This window comes from Mustela nigripes, chromosome 4, assembly GCF_022355385.1.
Source record: "Mustela nigripes isolate SB6536 chromosome 4, MUSNIG.SB6536, whole genome shotgun sequence".
NCBI classification, from domain to species: Eukaryota; Metazoa; Chordata; class Mammalia; order Carnivora; family Mustelidae; genus Mustela; species Mustela nigripes.
The window spans coordinates 70,880,019-70,900,428 of NC_081560.1; the positions used below are offsets into that span (position 1 = coordinate 70,880,019).

The following is a 20,410-nucleotide window of genomic DNA, read 5'->3' on the forward strand; positions in this document are numbered from 1 at the left end:
GTGCAGCTGAGATGGCGGGACCAGGAAGACTGCAGAAGGAAACATTACCTTTTTAGCTCCTTCCTGCTAAGGAGCTCCAAATTCTTCTCATTTAAGGAAGGCAGCCTCCCCCTCCCCCACTAAATTTTAAAATGTTGGGGAATGTTTGAGGCTGAACTTAAATTTCAAAACTGTGCTTTTCCATTTCCGTGGTGACTCGTACTGACCATATAACTTTCCCAGTGCTCATTCAGTAGGTTTACAGGGGAGGTATGGACTTCAGAGACATTTGACTCTTTTCATGGTAAGAAGTCAGGTTTTAAATTCTCTTACAAATCTGAGTGATTAGGTCACCTCCCGGAGCATATAGATTTTCTTGAGTTAAAACTCAACGTTCAGAAGGAAATGATGAGCTCCATAGCCTGCCGTATCCTGTGCGCAGAATAATTTCATTTCTACTTATCTGTGAAGGTTGAAGGAATGTCTACAAATATTTGCTTGGTTTCTATGGTGAAGGCAGAGAGAGATCAAGTGTGTGATTGTATAGTGTCAAAATCAAAACTACACTATACTGTACTTCGAGAAAGAGAGTCGGTTTGTTGCTTGAAACATAATAGACATTTAGCAAGGGCTAACTATTTTAAGTTTCATAAGTTCAGGATGAAATTTAAACAGTACAGCCTGAAGGAAAACATGGGCCCTTTGGGCATTTTGAAACGTTACTTCACGAAACTAAAATGGTCTTCAGCTTCATTAAAAAGTCGTGTGTTGACCGAAGGTGGTGTTGGTGGACGCTCAGAATACCTGGTGTAGGTGTGGGGTCATGACCATGATTTATAAGTTTGTGGTGTAATAGAAGCCCTATAATAGAAGCCTGACCTCCTACCCCCGTAATCTTCCATTCGGCTGTGTTCTGGCTACCCACACGTTGGTTGGAATATACATTTATTTTGTGCCTGCTAGACACAGTGCTCTGGGAGGTGCTGTGGGTGGAAAGTGCACTTAGAAATGGTCTCTACCCTCCAAGGACTGGCTTTGGGTCTTGTAGGCAGTAAGTACACAGCAAATGGGATACACTGTGATAAGTGCTGGGATTACGTGTCACTAAGGAAGGACTAGGTGGGGCATGGTTCACAAGAATCAAGCACGGTATTATGAGAAAACATTCCAGAGAAAGATCTCAGCATATGGCAAGGCCAGAGGCATGACACAGCACGTATATTGAACAACCATAAAGCCTCTGAGCAGGTTGAGGAAAGCCTTCGTGTGAAGGAGGAGCAGGCGATAAAACCGGAGAGGGTGAGAGCCAGATCATAAGGGCATTGTGGGTAAACTGGACTTGAACTTGACCCTAAAAGCTCTGGAGAGTGGATGGATTTTACACAGAAGTGTCGTGAGCATGGCTTCAGATGCAGTAGAGAGGGCAGAGTGGAAGGAGGTCGACTGGTAGGGGAAGATCCCAGAGGAAGTTGTTGTGGCCCTCAGGAGAGGACACAGGTGTGCACAGTGGAACTGCCAGATCTGGCAGCGCAAGTTTTAGGGGGAAGACAGCACATGCACTTTGAAGTTGAAATACCCCTGGGAGACCTAAGTGGGGATGTCCAGGAGGCCGTTGGATCTGTGGGTCTGCAGAGTTCTGGCTACCGTGTGGTCATGCTGAAGGGCTTCCACCTATCATGCTCCCCAGGGGGTTTGCATCACAGAAGAAGAGTAATGGCCTGAGGCTCTTAACCTTAAAGGAAAGAATTATTTTAAGGGACTGATGGGGGATGAGACCTTCAAGTGGAAGGGACTCTAGGACAGGACCCTCGCGTTCTTCATTTAAATCACTACAGCGTTCCCCACTCCCATTGTTCTTCACCCAACTCCTTTGACTTGCTGTTTGTGACCTCCCACCCCCATCGAGGACTGACCGGTGGCACTAGTGTGATGACTTGGATTGAAGCTCACTTGGACTTTGAAGCCTTCAAGTCTGGAGTAAAACCTTTTTTTAGGTTGATCTGTTGAAACAGCGAAAGTCGTAAGAGACGTGTAAGACTCAGAAAGAGATGGTAAGGACCGCTGGTATCATGAAAATTCAGAAGCCTGGATCCCTGAACACCCTTCTCTGTCCTTCCGTGGGTCATCGTCATTGCCCTGTAAGCATAGTACGCAGGCCTCTGACCGCTGAGTGACTGGCTCCCAAAGATTCCTTTCATCTCCACGTGGACAGACACCCATGTCATTGCCCTTCAAATCTTCTTACACGTCCCCCGAATCGAATTGGGTTTGGCCTCACCTTCCTCCACAGATCCCCTTTCTTTTTGAAAGACGTGATTACTCTAAAGTACCCAGTGATAATTAGACATTATTGTCTCCATATTCTCCAGGCTAGCCGGGTGCCTCTGTCCACCATCAGCCCTCCCCAGAGAGTGCTTCGTTCATACACCCAGCCATCAGATGATTACTGAGCACCTTTCAGGCAGGACACTGATTGTACACTGTAACCAATAAGTCGAATGACTAAAATGGAAAATAGAAGGTTCAAGTGCTATAGAAATGCGGGGAGGTTGGGGCGCCTGGGTGGCCCAGTCGGTTAAGCATCTGACTCTGTTTCGGCTCAGGTCATGATCTCAGTGTTGTGGGATAGAGCCCCATCTCGGGCTCCACACTCAGCAAAGAGTCTGCTTGAGATTCTCTCTCTCCTCTCCCTCTGCCCCTTCCCCCTTGTGCACGCACAAACTCCCCCCACCTCTCTGTCTAAAAATAAACAAACTATATATTTTTTTAATTTAAAAATAAGAAATGTGGTTGAAGTTGAGGAGACAGCAGTCATTTCCAGAGGGGAGAGCAGGAAGGGCTTCATGAAAGAAGCGATATGTAAAGATTCAGACTTCAGATGTGCAGAGACTCAGGGAAAGAATATCCCACAGAGAGAAGCACAGAAGCAGTGGCCAGGTGGTTGGAAATCGGCACATCTTGATGGGAGCCAGAAGCTCCACTTGTGAGCCAGGGGGGATAACTCTAGGTTCTGGAAAGGACAGACGGCTTTGCTCCTGATAATGGGTACATGAGAGCACAGGCCAAGATCATTATTAGCACAGTGCTCAGTGCTGAGAATCTCATTTTTGTGTATACCTTTACAATTTTTTGTCACCTTATCTATCAAAACATCTTGTGCTGGCCCTTAGATTATAAATGAGTCTATTGGAGATGACTCCTTGATTATTTGCTAAAAAGTACTTTGTGTGTTAACTCTTACTGGTATTTAATTCTTAATAGTTTTCCATTGAACTGGCTTGACAGAATTAGAATTCTGATTATGATATTAATTTAAATATATAACTTTAAAGGACTGAATTTTGAGACCCTTTATGAAAAGTCCATGAAATTGCCACTAATTTTTATTTTCATTTGGCAAAACCATAGTGGCCTTCCAGAAGGAAAAAACATATATACCAGAGAGTTTTATATTGGTTTGAAGCAAGTAAACAGCTGAGAGCATAGTTCGGAAAGCCTTCACCCTTGGCATTGTACCCATATTCCTCAGAAATCCTTATCCGTGTTTGCATTTAAGACATGATGTTGTAGCTGACCCCAAAAGGAGAAGATCACTGTACTGATATCCGCCCCAAGTAATTCCTAACCCAAAAGACAGGCAAGGATGTCCAAAGATAAGCGTTCTTGGGTCTATACTATATGTACCTTGCTAAGGCTTCATGACCATTGCCACATTATGTAGGGATTTTTCGAATTCTACCAGAAGTCACCTTACAGATCATCTAGTCCAAATGCCCTCACTGACAGAGAGGAAAATGAGGCTTACACAAGAATTTGCCATCCATGCTCCTTTCTTCATTTGCAAACTGAATGTATTAGTCAAGGTCCCACCGGGAGATGGGTCCCGGTGCACAACTCAAAATAATTCAAGGAAGTTTTGTTTACAGAAACAAGATTTACAAAGGGGGTTTAGAGGAAGTGCAGTGGATGGTCCTGGAATTTGGGTCTCATTGCAGCCAAGCTTTTACCATTCCCAAGCTTGACAGGAAAGAGGGGGAGCAGTTCCTGGAATCAGGTAGTGCCCAGGATGGACAGAGACTTCGCAATGGCGGTACGCAATGGCGGTACAGCCAACTCTAGACAATGAGGAAACCAGGGAAACTCTGCCTCCCCCTTCTCCCTCTGCCTGAACTCCTGCTTAGGCTTCCTATTGGCCAAACCCAGTAAGAAGCAGGAGGCACATGGGTGGGAAGAGATCCACCCCCACCCCCCAGGGCAGACACCATCCAGAGTGGCAAAGGAAAGACGACCCGCACAGTGTTCATTATGTGCTTTTCTACTCTTCATGTACCAGCTGTATGGTGAGGATGCTTCAGATAACATCTACAGATATTTTCAGGATCTTGGTGAAAAAAAAATGAATAAAAGACTGTTGAACCTAATATTAAGTGAGAGTGGTTTACTCTTACATATTTTGAGTCAGAGTTGGCTTTGGCTCTACTTGATCTCACACTGTTATTGGACTGGCTTAAAAAAACGGTGAATAGAGATCAAAGCAGTTTAAACAGATACATCCACTTGGGTAAATATCCTTGAAGTCCCCCTCCCCCCATCTTCCGCTCCCCGTCCTGTTGCCAGATCCATTCAGCACCTCTAGAGGCTGTTAATACATGTAGTGATTGTACTAAACATCATATTTGCTTTGGTTCCAGCTGGCTCCAACCACTAAACTCTGTCCAGAGTTCCTATTGTCTTTGCTTAGTAGACAACTGCATTGTTATCATGTATCAAAGAGGCTACCTTTGTGATAGATTTCTAAATGTTGATCTTCATACATTGCATTCACGGATTCTCTCTACATGTTTTTAAATTCAAGCTCCCAGTGATATTTTATTTTTAAGAATATATAGAATTATTAAACACAGAGAACTTTCAGGCAGCATTGATTACATTGTTGAGAACTTTCCTTACTTCATGCACTAAGACCTTGAAATATTTTTTTCAGTTTTGTCCATTCCTTAAAAAGCTTTGGAGTAAAAAAATTAATAAATCTGCTTACGTGTGACAAACTGATTTTAAGTTAGGCAGTCTTCCATAAGAAAATTATAGAGGCACAGAAGTGTAATAATTCCAAAGCAAATAGAATTTTTATTTTACTGTCAGGAAAAATTGTTACAATTTATTCTCAAAAACTTGGAATTTACATATCTTAAATCCCATGAAATTGTAGAAATTATCATCATTTGAGATATTTTTAAAATTATGGTCATGTAAAGTGAGGACTGAAGGACTCTAAATCAGAGAATGTGGAACAGCCACATAAATTAGCAAATTAAAACTGGGGACGCAGCTGACATACGAGATAATATTGCATAAACTAGGGAACAACTATTAGATTTGTATCTATTGGAAAAAGTGTAATTTGTTATTTTTAAATAACAAACATTAAACATTGTTGGGTTTTGGTTGTTGTTTTTTTTTTTTTGAGAATTAAATAGAAATGTAAGTCTTACACAGTTCATACTTTCTTTTGGAATTCAAGCATGTTGAATTCCACAAAAATTAAACCAAAAAGTGTCTCTGTAGTCAAATGCTAATAGTTCAAATAGAGTATAAGCACACACCTAATTAATAAATCTGATTCCTCCCACTGTTAAAATGATTTACACATAGACCAACCAAAAATCTTAGGATTACCAAAGAACTTTTTAAATATTTTTTAATTGAAATTATTAAATGGGAATTTGACAAATAGATGTCTTACCATCAGAGCACTGGTGTTCTTCAGAACTATATTTTGAAACCTTTTTCTTAAGCCTTTTTAAAGGAAATCATTTAACCCCAAAGGATAACTGAATTTTGAGATCTGTAACTGTCAAGTCTTTTGAAGTTCCTGGTAAAATATCTCTATGTAAATTTAAAATATTTTCCTCTCGGTTATCTGCGTACAACCTGCATGCTTGCCTGTTGATTTGTGGATGTTTGGAATCCTGAAATGAAATGTGTTGGATGCTGAGTACTGAGTTGAAAGCAGACAGTCCTGGTGAGAATCCCAGCTCCTCCACATCTCAGCTCAGTGTTTCTGGCCAAATGACTCAGCCCCTCTGAAATTCAGTGTTCTCAGCTATAAAATGTGCTTACTGACAGCAACTGCCTGATCTTGTGCCCTGAAATCATCCTCCCGCCCCTTTTCCTTTCCACGTTTCACCTCCTGCTTTGCCATGTTTTTGTGGCAACCGTTCATTGAAAGCTTCATGTCCACATAGAGAGCCCTGGCCCACATTCCTATATGCAGATACGATTATTGTATTACACCCACACATAATCTGTTGATAAAAACTTGACTGAATATTTAAGATACATTCCTGCAAGTGGAACTCTGGTTCGGTGACATCGGTGCTATTCATCTTGTGAATACCATCAAGCTGTCCTCTAAAGAAGTTGAGCCGGTTTGTGGTTGGGAACAGTTTCCCCATACCATGGCCAGCCGGGAATGGTGTTGTTCTGTTCACTTTTGCTCATCAGACAAAAAGGATAGCCCTTTATTCTGATGACTTTCTGCCTTTATTCTCCTTGCTTTCTTTTAATGAGGTGACGTATCTTTGATAGTGTGCTTTGTTTTGGTCAACTACCGTTATACTCTTCATCCGTTTTTCTGTTGTTTTATTTATGTAATTTGTTTTAGGTGTTTCATCCCAGGTTGTTATTTGTCTTTGTCTTTGTTTTATAGTGTTTGCCAAAGAGAATTGCAGTCTGAACTAGTGGGATCCGTTAATCTTCTCATCTCAAGCTTCTAGATTTCCCTTCCTGCTGAAAAAGGCTTCCGTATCCCAAGGTTCTCTTCTGTTTTCCTGTAATACATTTTTTCTAGCTCTGCTTTGTACACGTAGATTATTTATGAATATACATTGTCTCTTTATACATGGTATAAAGTAAGGCTCAAACTTACTTTCTTCCCAATAGAAGGCCAGTTGTCTGGGCCTGACGTACATTTTTTCTCTCATCAAGATGACATTCAGCGCCTAGAAGAATGTTAAATCCCATAAATAGATCATTCTCTTTCTGTACTTTCTGTTTAACCTGCTGGCACCTACTATTTTGCTATCTGTACCTTAGAGTGTGTTTTGGTAACAGAGCAGAGTCTCTTCATCCTTACTTCTCAAACTATTTTTGGCTCTTCTTAAAGCATTATTCTGCCAGAAGCCCCATATTGTCAGAAGTTAAATTCCTCCCCCCAAATCATTGCATTGTCTTAAACTTTGTTAATATAGGAATGACAATTATCTTTATGTTTTTCCCATCTTAGTCATAGTCTGTCTCATTTATTTAGTTTTTAAATTTTTCAACAATAGTATGTCATTTTATTTATATAGATTTTGCTTTTTTAAATCGTTCAATATTTTGTGAATGGTAACCTTTTTACATTATATTTCATAACCGACTTACATAGGATTTGTGTATTTATATCTTATGTCCATCATCATCTAAATTATTATACCTTAATAATATTTTTGCTGTCTTAAGTTTTATTTACCCAAATAAGGCCAATGTATATAGGGCAGAAACCCTTAGAAATACTGAGATTCTGGGAGAAGGAAAACAAAAATTCAGTTCTCTTCCAGAGTTCGACAAAGCATAGAGAAATAATAAGGAAGTAAAAATTAGAGCCCAGAACTGGATGCTCTTTTTAGCGAATGTAGTAAGTACCTTCTTTCTGGGGGATGACTGATAACTGAATTTTGTCTGGTTATCTTCTAGCAGTGATTGCCTTAAAATTGTCAATTTGGTGTTTGCTAAAACCCAATTGTTATGTGAGCGATATTGTATTGGGTATTTACAGACGTAGCCTTGGATAAAATTGGGTCCATGCAGCCTGGAACGATCCATATTATGAACTGTGTTACAGGATATGATTTTCAGATGTCAGTGAGTTCAGGGAGGTGATAGCATCAGAGCTAGGCTTTGTAGGATAAGTAGAATTTCCAAATGTGGAGAGGAGAAGGAAGAGCTTCTCATCTGATGAGAACAGTGCCAACCAAAGCATGGAGGCAGGAGCTGGAGGGTTTATTTATATCATTGAGTGGTGTTCAGACCTAGCCAAGGGTTAGTGTTACCTGAAGAACTTTGTTTAAAAAAAAGAAAAGAGAGAGAGAAAAGAAATAAAAAAGTAAAGGAAGAACTCCAGGCCCCCCATCATGGAGATCTAATTCAGTGAGGGAGAGATAAGGCCAAGACACATGTTCGTCTGTTCGTTCTTTCTTTTTTTCTTTCTAGATTGATTGATTTATTTTAGAGAGAGGAAAGCAAGAGCAGGGAGAGGGAGAGAATCTCAAGTAGGCCCCCTATTGAGCGGGGAGCCCAGTGCGGGGCTCGATCCCGTGACCCTGAGATCATTACCTGAGCCAAAATCAAGAGTCAGTTGCTTAACCGACTGATCCACCCAAGTGCCCCTAGACACATATTTTTCTACAATCCCAGTGGATGATTCTGATGCAGAGTCAGAGTGGACATCCAGTGCTGTGGTCTAGTATGTAACAAGGCTGGAAGGGTTATGGAGATACTGCGGGATATGCTTTTGGAATGATATATTGGAACCAGTGATAACTGAGTGAAACTGTTCAGTTATTTGGGTTTTGTTTGCTTCTTTTTTTTACATTTCTGTTACATCACCACCATTCCTCTATTAGATGTCAACCAGATAGATATCCATTACACAAAATTTGACCGTGTGAATTCAAAACAAAACCTATTAAATGAGATGAAGAGGAGGAACCAGTCAAGAATCTTCTTTCAGTTAGATATTGCTATATAATCTCACCCAAACTTAAAACAGCAATCACTTTATTGCCATTTATAATCCTATGAGTTGACTGGACTCAGCTGGGCCCTTCTGCTCCTTGTGACATTGGCAGGGGCGGGCGGACCACAGTCGTGTGGGGGATCAGTCCAACTTGAATGTCCAAGATGGCTCACTTGCCTGGCTTTCAGCTGAGAATTAGCTGGGGCTGTCCTCTGGACCATCTTTGTGGGCTTCTCACCACATGATATTTGGATTCCAGAGGAAGCATTTCAAAAGCAAGACTATGGGGCACCTGGCTGGCTCAGTCAGTGGCGCGTGCGGCTCTTGGTCTCGGGGTTGTGAGTTCAAGCCCCACATTGTATGTAGAGAGTACTTAAAAATAAAATCTTAAAGAAGACAACCCAGACTACTAGGCTTCTGCTGACCTAGTTTTGGTGGTCTCAGAAAAATTCTGTTAGTTTAGACAACCAACTCACTAAGACCAACTCATTTTCAACAGAAGGTGACTTAAATTCTCTCTCTTCTTTTTTTTTTTTAACACGATTTTTAAAATTTATTTATTTGAGAGAGGGGGGAGGGGGAGGGAGAGGGAATCTGAAGCAGACTCCACGCTGAGCACAGAGCCCAACTTGGGGTTCAGTCTCATAACCATGAGATTATGATCTGGCCAAAACCAAGAACCTAGCTCTTACCCCAGCTGAGCCCCCAAGGCGCCCCAGCCTCTGTCTCTTGCTGGGAGGGGTAGCGTGTGTCTGTAAGGAAGGAAGGAAACAGATGGCAATCATGTTCTGGAGAATTGCAACTGCGATCTGAATGCACCAAGTACTACAGCGTCAAAATACATAAAGGAGAATTGTAGGAAATTTTGATAGATGTCCACAAAAGTGCAATTAGACCAAATAGTAAGTAAGGATAAAGGGAATCTGAATAATATAAAATGCTTATATAGTAGATTTATGTATTGAATTCCTTGTGTGACAGCAAAGAATATTCCTTTATTTCAGCCATCTGTAGAATCTCTGTGCCCCCCAAAAGAGAAGCACTTGAACCTTTTATAGGCGTTCTGCCTTGAGACCTCTCAGCCTTGCAGATAGAGCCACAGCATGGACACTACTCTTGTATTAAGTGAGATTCTTCCTATTGAGGAATCCTATCCTCTGGATGACTTTTTTACACATTGGTGTAGACAGTTGAGTTACACATTCTCAAGTTCTTGGTTTCTTAATTTGTTTTCTGAAAAGAGTGGCATTGAAGGGGGCTTTATTTTGATTCCCCACAGTCTCATGATAAGAGTAGTTTTGACTTGTCCTGGGTGCTCTTCATACTTCAAGGTCAACACCCAGCAATCACTGGAATCCTCTTCTGATTTCCCAATAATGCTGACGTAGGAACTGAGCTGGAATCCTTGCTGACACCTGTTCTCCATGTATTGTTTTTTTTAAGCCTCTTCAGAAAAAAAATAACAGTGTTAAGATCCGTGGGTTTTGTTGTTTTTTTTTTTAAGTCTTTGCTTTGCTTCCTAAAACTCAGTTGTTTAACCATCCTCTTAAGAAACAGCGTCTGAGCTGGGAACCCAGGTTGTGGGGATGACGTCATTTCCTGGCCTGTCAGCAATGAATCTGAATTACTTACTGCTTCTATCTCAGTGTCCCCATATGATGCCAGGCACCTTGCTGAGCTGGCATTAAACCCGCTGAGATGAGAAGTTGAAGCAACCAGCCGTCTCCCTCAGTAACACTCCAATCCATTTGCCTTTGCAGGTCGTCACGCTGTGGTACAGAGCTCCAGAAGTCCTGCTTCAGTCCAGCTACGCCACCCCCGTGGACCTCTGGAGTGTTGGCTGCATATTTGCAGAAATGTTTCGTAGAAAGTAAGAAATGCCTTTCGTTTTATTCTGTCTTCCTTGGAAAGACTTTTTGGGTCTTCGATAATTTAAGTGTCAGCATAGCATTTCTTTTGCAAGTAAGGTCATGATATATACAGATACACAGATATTCCGATCCCCCTGCTTTGGGCTGCCACGTCCAAGCCTGTCCTGGAAACGCTTTCTCAGTCCTGAACAGTGTAGTTTTGTAGGACTCTAGCTTCCAGCTCTTGGAAACTCTGTTTGGAAAGAAACATGCCATTGTTCCTACAACTTATTTTTGTTGCTGATGATAGGATCTAGAAATATCCTCAAGGTGGACCTTGTCCACAGGAGAAGGACCGGGGCTATTACGTATATGGAAATTTTGATGGTGAGAATAGTGGCTTACACAGAATGTTCAGGATGAAAAGGACAAGGCGAGGAAGATGTTAGCACTACTTCAGAATACTGAAAGTGCTGTTGGAATGAGGAGAGATTAGACATATTTAGGCACGACAGAGCAAAACCGGGACCAGGGATAGGGAAATGATAGAAGTAAAGTTTTTTGCTCAGACCTAGGAAAAATCTAACATTGGACAGTTATCTGAAGAGAAGATAGGGGTTCTCATTGGGTGTTCCAAGAAGAAACTGGACTACCACACATGGGAGGTGTCTCAGTGGCATTCATAGGTTAGAGGACCTCCAGGAACCTCTGACTCTGAGAGCTGTGATTCATTTGTTTTATTTTCAGGTCACAAGAAATAGGCAAAACAATATAATAAAGATCTGCCCGGAAAATAATCCATACATGGGTACTAAATTCAGCAAATCAGAAATGAAGCAGAGAACCTAATTGTAATCTATTAGCTCCTTGTTTTCTATTTTTGTTTCCACGGGAAATGTGAGCTGGAAAGCTGAGTATATTCCTGTTGTACCTGTTACATTCAAAATGTTAGTTACATGGTAGCTCCCAAGGAAAAGAACCTGTGCTTTGTTTTAACCAAATGAAGTTTGGTGCATGTCATAAATTTTGGGACTTATTTTTAGAACTCAGCATTTTCATAAATGCAGCTCACAGGAGGGGATCATGCCCAAGAAATCAGAGTACATAGATGTTTGATGCTGGCCTACTCTGTGCCAAGTACAGTACCAAACCTCTTCGCTTCTGTTACTTTTTATGCCTCACCATGAAAGATTACAGAGGTGCAGGGACAGATTTATTTGTCCAACATCAAGCAGCTAAAAAGGAGCAGGGGCATTGCCCCAAATGAAGCTTGTGCATTTTAATTCAGTGTTGTTTCTGTACCAAGCAGGGAAGGAAAAAGTAATGTTGATTTCAGCTTTAGTGTTTGCCAAACAGGTTGAATAAGTGTTTTAGAGCATCCCTAAGGACCTTGGTAGAAATCAAATTCCTACCTCCCCCAGCCCACCCACCTGATCAGAACTTCTTGGGCTGGAGCTCAGCAACCTGTGTTTGAACAAGCCCTTAAGGTGATGCTAATTCACCCTCCAGGGCAAGAACCACTGGGTTGGATGACAGGATCACCAGGGATGAGCAGACTTTGAATGTGCAACTCCAGACCTCTTCTTTAGAGATTCTGATTCATTACTGGGATGGGGCCAGGCATTCTTGTTTTTAAAAAAGCACGTCATGTAATTCTTTTCATCAGACAAGTGTAGAAAACATGAGCTTACAGGATTATGGTCAGGAGTGCCTGGGCGGCTCGGTCAGTTGAGCATCCAACTCTTATTTGGACTCAGGTGATGACTTTAAGCTCTGTGCCCGGCTCCCCCCTTGGCTGGGAGTCTGCTTATCCCTCTCCCTCTGCTCCCCCCCCACCTGCCTGCTCAAGGGCATGTACCTGTGTGTGCTCTCTCAAATAAGTAAATAAATAAAACCTTTTAAAAAAAATTAAGGATTATGGTCAGAACAGGAAATAAGCAGGGTGGAAGTCAGAGGAGATTCATTCTAGTTCATCCCATAAATAAGTTCATTTAGCTGAGAACTGATGAGAGAAATGTCTATTAGAATTACCTTTATATGAAAAAAATAAAAGAATTACCTTTATATGTCTAGAAGTGTCTTCAAAAACAACGATTGAGCCCTTTTGTAATGGGAGGAGAGTGGTCCGTTATTTTTCAGTAGGATAAGACTTGAGCACAGCCACTCTTGATGAAACAACCAGTATTTTCCTGAAAGATGTTAAAAGTAAAATTTAAGATATATAGTATTAAGCATTCACTAGTAAGGAATTTGCGGTATTTCTAAGTATAGCTGGTCAGTACTTACAGAACAATTACAACCTGAGTTTTCATTTTATAGCATTGAAACATTTTCCCACTGAAGTGGCTCCATCTAGCTTGCAGAATTCTATATAACCTGGAATATATATGAAATGTTATTTGTGCTAATCCATCAAAACCTATTGTCTCCGGATGACATTTTTTTCTATGGGAAAATTCATTCTCTGTTCCAATCCAGGATGACAGGGATACCCTTCCCTTCACCCAGCACCCGAAGGGGGAACCTAAGGTTGGAGGCTCAGAGAAAGGCTCCTTTCATGATGGCAGCAACAGCTGGCTTCAGTTTGCTTAGAAAGGGAGATGGTTGGTGGAGACCCATTGGCTCTTTAGATGTGCACAAAAGAAAGCTATCCTCTCTCTTGGAACCTTGTGTAGAGGTACTAAATTGAGAATTAACTGCCTGAAGGTGGAAGCAGTATCAGAATCCAGGCCCATATGCCTTTATGGCTGAAGGAGAGTGAATCCAGACCTACCACACATAGTTCCTGGGCTAGGTGCTTTCTCTCCTAGGTAGTTCCTGCTGGTTTGGTTTTGACCTTGAATCTGGCCATGGGATCTGACCCTTGTTCCTGCTCTCTTCATGTTTGGTATTTCTTATAATTACACCAAGATATCTGAATGTGCATGCTTCTTACTCATGCCAGATGAGTTTTGGGGGTCCAACCGCCAGCTTGATCTAACTCTAGCTTGACTCCTGGGTCAGCGCTGACACGCCTATTACATTGTCCTGCGGAGAATTTGCGAGCCAGAGATTCTGAAAGCAGTCTTCCTCATTACCTTAGGCTATAACCCTAAATCAGAGAATCGTGGCATGTGTCCACTCTGGGTTCCCACCTGTTACAATGGCAGTTTTCCCACATGTTGTCATCTTTCTTAATACCTTCATGGTTTTTGCCATATTCTTAAAATAACTATACTTACATAATTGTTTACCCTACACAATTTACTTTTTTAAATTGAAGTATAATTGACATACAATAATATGTTAGTTTCAGGTGTACAATCTAGTGATTGAACATTCATGTGTATTACAAATCAATCACCACGTTAAATCTAGCTACTATTTGTCACCATTCAAACTTGTTATATATTACTAACTACAGCCATACCTCATTTGATTGTGCTTTGCAGATACTGCATTTTTTTTTTACAAATGCTTTGTGGCAATCCTGACTCAGGCAAGTCTGTCCACAACATTTTTCCAACAGTATTTGCTTATGACTTCGTGTGTCTGTCACACTTTGGTAATCCTTGCAATATTTCAGACTTGTTCATTATTATGTTTGTTATGGTGATCTATGACCAGTGATTATAACTCATTAAACACGATGGCCATCATTTTTTAGCAATAAAGTATTTTTAATTAAGGTATATACATTGGATTTTTTTAAGACATAATGCTATTACACACTTAATGGACAACAGCGTATGTAAAAACATGATTTTTATATGCCCTAGGAAACCAAAAATATTCATTTGATTCACTTTATTGATACTCACTCTATTAGAGTGGTCTAGAAACAAACCCACGATACCTTAGATTTGGCTGTATTTCATTTATTTCTGCTCTCATCTTTATTATTATTTTCCTTCCACTAACTTTAGACTATTCTTTTTCTGTTCTTTTAGGGGTGAGGGTGGATGCTTGCTTCTTGTGGTAGACCTGTCTCATTCTAAAATTTTGGCTTTTGCTGTGTCTTTTAGATTTTGGACTATTGTGTTTACCTTTCATTTCTCAAGGCATATTTTGATTTCCTCTTCGATTTTTTTCATTGACCTGTGGGTTGTTAGGTAGCTTGTTTAGCTTCCATGTGTTTGTGTTTCTTCCAGTTTTCTTCTTATGATTGATTTATAGTTTCATACCATTGGGATTTGAAAGATGTTTTTATATGCTTTTAATCCTTAAATTTATAAAAAGACTTGGTTTGTGGCTTAACGTGTGATCTATCCTGGAAAATGTTCCATGTGGACTTGAAAAGAATGTATACTCTGCTGCCTTGGGATGTTATATCCTATAAATATCTGTGAAGTTCATCTGGTCTAATGGGTCATTTAGGCCAGTGTTTCCTTACTGATATTTCTGTCTAAATGATCTATCCATTGGCGTAAGTGGAGTGTTAAAGTCCCCTGCTGTTACTATATTACTGTCAGTTTCTCCCTTTATTTTTGCTAATATTTGCTTTATATGTTTAGAAGCCCCATGTTGGGTGTGTAGATATTTATCTTGTTGGATTGATCCTTTATGAATATATAATGTTTTTGTTTCTTATTAAACTTTGCTTTTTAAAAAAGATTTTATTTATTTATTTTTAATTTATTTATTGGGATGGGCAGAAGCAGGGGGAGGGGCAGAGGTAGGAGAGAAGCAGGCTTCCCATGGAACAGGGAGCCTGATGCAGGGCTCCATCCCAAGATCAGAGATTATGACCTGAGCCAAAGAAGGCAGACACTTAACTGACTGAGCTACCCAGGTGCCCCTACAGTCTTTATTTTAAAATCCGTTTTGTGTGATGTGAGTATTGCTACTTTAGCTTTCTTTTCATTTCCACTTGCATGGAATATCTTTTTCCATCCCTTTATTTTCAGTATGTGCATGTCTTTAGATCTGAAGTGAGTCTCTTGTAGGCAACATATAGATAGGTCTTGGTTTTTTTATCCATTCAACCACTCTGTGTCTTTTGATTGGAGCATTTAGTCCATTTACTTTTAAAGTAAATTGTCGATAGATATGTACTTATTGCCATTTTGTTGATTGTTTTCTGGTTGTTTTTATAGTTCTGGTTCCTTCTTTTGTTCTCTTCCCTTGTGACTTGGTGACTTTCCTTAATGTTATGTTTATATTTCTTTCTCCTTATGTTTTGCGTATCTATCAGAGCTATTTGGTTTGTGGTTACCATGAGATTCATATACAAGATCCTGTCCTATATATTATAGGAGTCTATTTTAAGTTGACAGTTGCTGAAGTTCAAGCACATTCTAAAAGCAGGGATTAAAAATCCATGTTTTATGTTTTTGACATTATATTCTACATATTATTTTTTGTATTCCTTGCCTGATTATTTATAACTCTAGATGATTTTACTACTTAGCCATTTTGTTTCGCGCTTAAAGAAATCTCTTTAACATTGCTTGTAAGGCCAATTTGGTGTTGATAAACTCTTTTAGCTTTTGCTTATCTGCAAAACTCTATCTCTCCTTCTATACTGAATAATAATCTTGCTGGGTAGAATAGTCTTGGTTGCAAATATTTCCCTTTTAGCACTCTCAATATATTCTGCCACTCTCTTCTGGCCTATAAAGTTTCTGCTGAAAAATCAGCTCATGGTCTTATGGGGGTTCCCATAAGTTGTTTCTCTCTTGTTGCTTTTAAGATTCTCTTTTTAACTGTTGACACATTGAATATAATGTGTCTTGGTGTGGATCTCTTTGAGTTCCTTTTATTTGGGGCTCTCTGTGTGCTTCCTGGAGTTGGATGTCTTTTCCTTCATCAGGTTAGGGAAGTTTTTAGCCATTATTTTTTTCAAATGGGTTTTTTGTCCTTTTCTGTCTCTTTTCTCTTTTTAGGAGCCCCATAATATGAATGTTAGTATACTTAATGGTGCCCCAAAGGCCCCTTAAACTATCTTGATTTTTTTCACTCCTTTTTCTTTTTGCTATTCCAGTTGGGTAATTTCCACTTACCTTGACGCTATCACTGATTGATTCTTCTGTACCCTCAAATCCTGCTATTGATTCCCTCTAATGTATTTTTCATTTTGGTTATTGTATTCTTCAGCCCCATTTGGTTCCTTTTTATATTTTCTAGACAGTTTACTATTTTTTATTCTCATCCAAAGCAAAAATATATAAAATCACAGATTTGATGAGCCAGTTATTTGTCTAGTACACACAAATAAATATATAACCATTAAAATTCTTGAGAAACTTAGTCCATGTTCAAGCCCTAAAATCATCTTTCTCACATACTACCAGTGGTAAATGTCACATGCTGGAAACCTTGTAACAGGTGTTTCATTTAGTCTACAAATAACTTACTGCGTGGCCACTATATGCAAGACCCATTTTAGAGAGAAAAATTAAATCCTAGTGGGGAAGAGAGGCATTGCATGCACAATTTAGTTGATTAACCTCAGCCAGGGTAAGTCCTGTGAAGAAGCAAAGGGTTCTGTGAATAGGTATAAGGAGAATATTGTTTCCGGAGAGGGAAAGAGGTTTTTCAGTGGAAGGCCAGAAGTCAGTATTAACCTTCCTTAGAGGTCACATCCTAGTTGTTTATGTAAAATCGTTAAGGAATGGTCATTTCTGCATTAGTTAAGGCTCACCATTCTCTATAACCTGGGGAGAAAAATAAGAAACAAAGGGAGGTAACACTTGTCTGTCATATGACAGACCCAGGGCCAGGCCCTTCACGTGTGTTACCTCAGTAAACCCACGTTCTGAGGACTATCCTCCAGAGTTTCCAGATAACGAACGAAAGTCTTCAGCAAGGAGAGTAGATAACTTGACCATGGGCACACGGCTCTTAAATACCAGAGCCAAATTTGAACTCAGGTTTGCCTGACTCTGTATGCTTTGACGTTTTTCCCCCCTCTGTCATGTTTCTGCTCTTGCTGCTGTTTTACCTGCTAGGTCATATTTTTATCTGCAGTGTTTTCTGCATTATTGCAGTGTGGCAGCCGTGACATTTTAGAAAGGTCAAGAAGCAAACCATATGCTTAATAGTTTTGATTTCCAGTTTTTCCTATATTAGAAAGGTTGAATGATGTTCTGTGATATTAAGGGTTGCCAGGGAGTTTGAATACTCTCTGTCTCTATGATCTGGGTTTAGTGATTGCCACCAAAGACTTGGTGCAGCAGCTATGAATTGAATAAAGAGTCGAAGCCTTTTATCTTCGTCCATTAGCTCTTTGTCTGTAGGTGGCCCGTCTGAACTCCACATTGAGTTACATTTTAATACCAAAAAACACTAGTCAGGTTAAGGATGACATGCAGTGGGATAGGAGAGAGTGATAGAGGGATGAGGGATGGGTAGGATAGATTGGTTTTAACTTCATAGCAAATTAAGTTCACAGTTGTTAGCTATCCAGGCTATCTTGTGCTCCTGCTCGGACTTCTTGTTAGTGGTTTGAAAATGATGGGGTTTTCCAGGTTATAGCAAACTCATAAAAAGAAAATGCACGTTTAAACATTAAAACATGCTAATTCTTTGGAAAAAAAAAAACTAATTCTCAAACTAGTTCTTTGAATATGGAGATTGTGGTAAGCAGATAGTAATTCTTAGAAGTTCTGAGTTGCCTGCTCTACTGATCCCTAGCTAAGAAATGCCAAATGCCGCCAGGAACAATATAATAAATACGGTCACTGTTGGAAGGAAACAAACAAGGCTTCATGGTTATATTATCCCATGTATGGTGGCCTCTCTCGACTTGTTGTCATTGATTTCTATGAATTAAACACCCAGTAGCTGAGAAACTGACAGTGAAACCATCCTTTGTGGCTGAATGGTCTGTGAACAAATGTCTTTAAAATGTCATTCACTGAGTGTCTTTAAAATGTCATTCACTGAGTGTCTTGCCAATTTTCCCATTGGTTATTCTGTTGGTGTTTCCCCTTCTTTGAGTGCTCTCTAAAATGACATCAGTAAAATGAGGTCTTTAATAGAGTAACCTGAACACCAAGGCACCCAAGCTCTAGCCTGTGAGTGGAAACCCGTCACCACAGGTTAGGTCAGAACACGTGTATGGAAACCAGGGCACTTCGCTGGGCCTTGAGATTTCTTACCTCTTCTTGGTTGCTTTCGTAGGCCTTTTTTTTTTTTTTCCTTTAAAGAACCAACCAGGGGCTCTTGGGTGGCTCAGTGGGTTAAAGCCTCTGCCTTCAGCTCAGGTCATGATCTCAGGGTCCTGGGATGAGCCCTGCATCAGGCTCTATGCTTCACAGGGAGCCTGCTTCCTCCTCTCTCTCTTTCTGTCTGCCTCCCTGACTACTTCTGATCTCTGTCAAAAAAATAAATAAAATCTTAAAAAAAAAAAAAAAAAAAAAAGAACCAAGCAAATAGGAATAGCTTTACAGAAGCATTTTCTTATGTAAGGAAATACCCAGGATGGTACTAAGGAAAAGAACTGATCTTGGTTGAATAATGCATGAGGGTAGTTCTGAGAATGAATGAGTGCTTTTTAAGGTAATCGATGTTGATTTCTCTTATCCTTTCTTTTTTTTGATATTTTAAAAGATTTTATTTATTTATTTATTTGTCAGAGAGAGAGAGAGAAGCAAGGGGAGCCACAGGTAGAGGAAGAAGCAGGCTCCCCACCAAGCAAGGAGCCCCATGTGGGAGTTGATCCCTAGGACCCTGAGATCCTGACCCCAACAGAAGGCATATGCTTAACCAACTGTGCCACCCAGTTGTACCATTATTTCTCTTATTATTTTTGTTTTTTTTTTTAAGATTTTATTTATTTATTTGAGAGAGAGAGAGAGATCACAAGTAGGCACAGAGATGGGGAAGCAGGCTCACCGCTGAGCTGAGAGCCAATGTGGTGCTCAATCCCAGGACCCTGGGATCATCACCTGAGCCTAAGGCAGAGGCTTTAACCCACTGAGCCACCCAGGCGCCCCTCTCTTTCTTATTCTTAATACATATCTTACTTTAACACGAATTTGAAAAATGCATTTGTTTTTGTGATGTGTACTGAGAAGCCAGGGTCAGGCATGGCCCTTGCCTGTCAGGACAGCTCTGCGGGACTCCAGCATCCCAACCCAGGGCCACTCCAGTCTAGCACCCTGGGGCTGCCTGTTTTGTGGTCTTCTCTGCAAACTAGATTTTATCTTAATAGGACCCTTCCTGCCAGTTCTGCCAGTTCTTCCCTCCAGCTACCTAAGTCATCGCTTCCCTTTTACTGACAGTTACTGGTCTGTGACTTCTCCCCATGGTCTTATCCCTATTCTGAGCAACCTCCTTCCCCCTCTCTGGCTCCCCCAACTTCTGTTAGTCCTTTCCACTCTGTCCTTTGGAATCCCTGTTCTGAGCCACAGGTGGCCCCACTTCACTGAACTTTTCCTCGAAGTCTCCTTCAGGCCCTTTTCTGTCAATGTTCTATTCCCTTGAGAAGAGAACTGGGATTTTCTTGGCCACCTGGTGCTGAGGGCACTGTTCTGCCAAAGCCTCCTGGCTCCTTTTTGCCATCCTCTCTCCCTTCTGTCTCCCCTGTCTTCATTACCTCACCTGTCACATAGAGAACTAGTGATTTTGGTTTTGTTTTGTGTTGTTGTTGTTTTTTTTTAAGATTTTTTTATTTATTTATTTGATAAACAGACAGAGATCACAAGTAGGCAGAGAGGCAGGCAGAGGGGGGCGGGGAAGCAGGCTCCCCGCTGAGCAGAGAGCCCGACACGGGGCTCGATACCAGGACCCTGAGATCACGACCTGAGCAGAAGGCAGAGGCTTAAACCACTGAGCCACCCAGGCGCCCCTGTTGTTTTGTTTTTTGAAACATAGAGCT

General features: G+C 40.7%; 1 protein-coding gene across 4 annotated transcripts in view; it reads left to right on the forward strand.

Annotated features, from left to right (window-relative positions):
• The window catches only part of CDK6 (cyclin dependent kinase 6), a 239,358-nt gene that overhangs the window by 154,720 nt on the left and 64,228 nt on the right, over window positions 1–20,410 (forward strand). For all 4 annotated transcript variants that reach the window (XM_059396854.1, XM_059396855.1, XM_059396857.1 and 1 more), the window contains exon 5: window positions 10,519–10,628. In XM_059396854.1, the coding sequence (XP_059252837.1) occupies window positions 10,519–10,628 (110 nt within the window). The remainder of the gene's footprint in view (window positions 1–10,518; window positions 10,629–20,410) is intronic.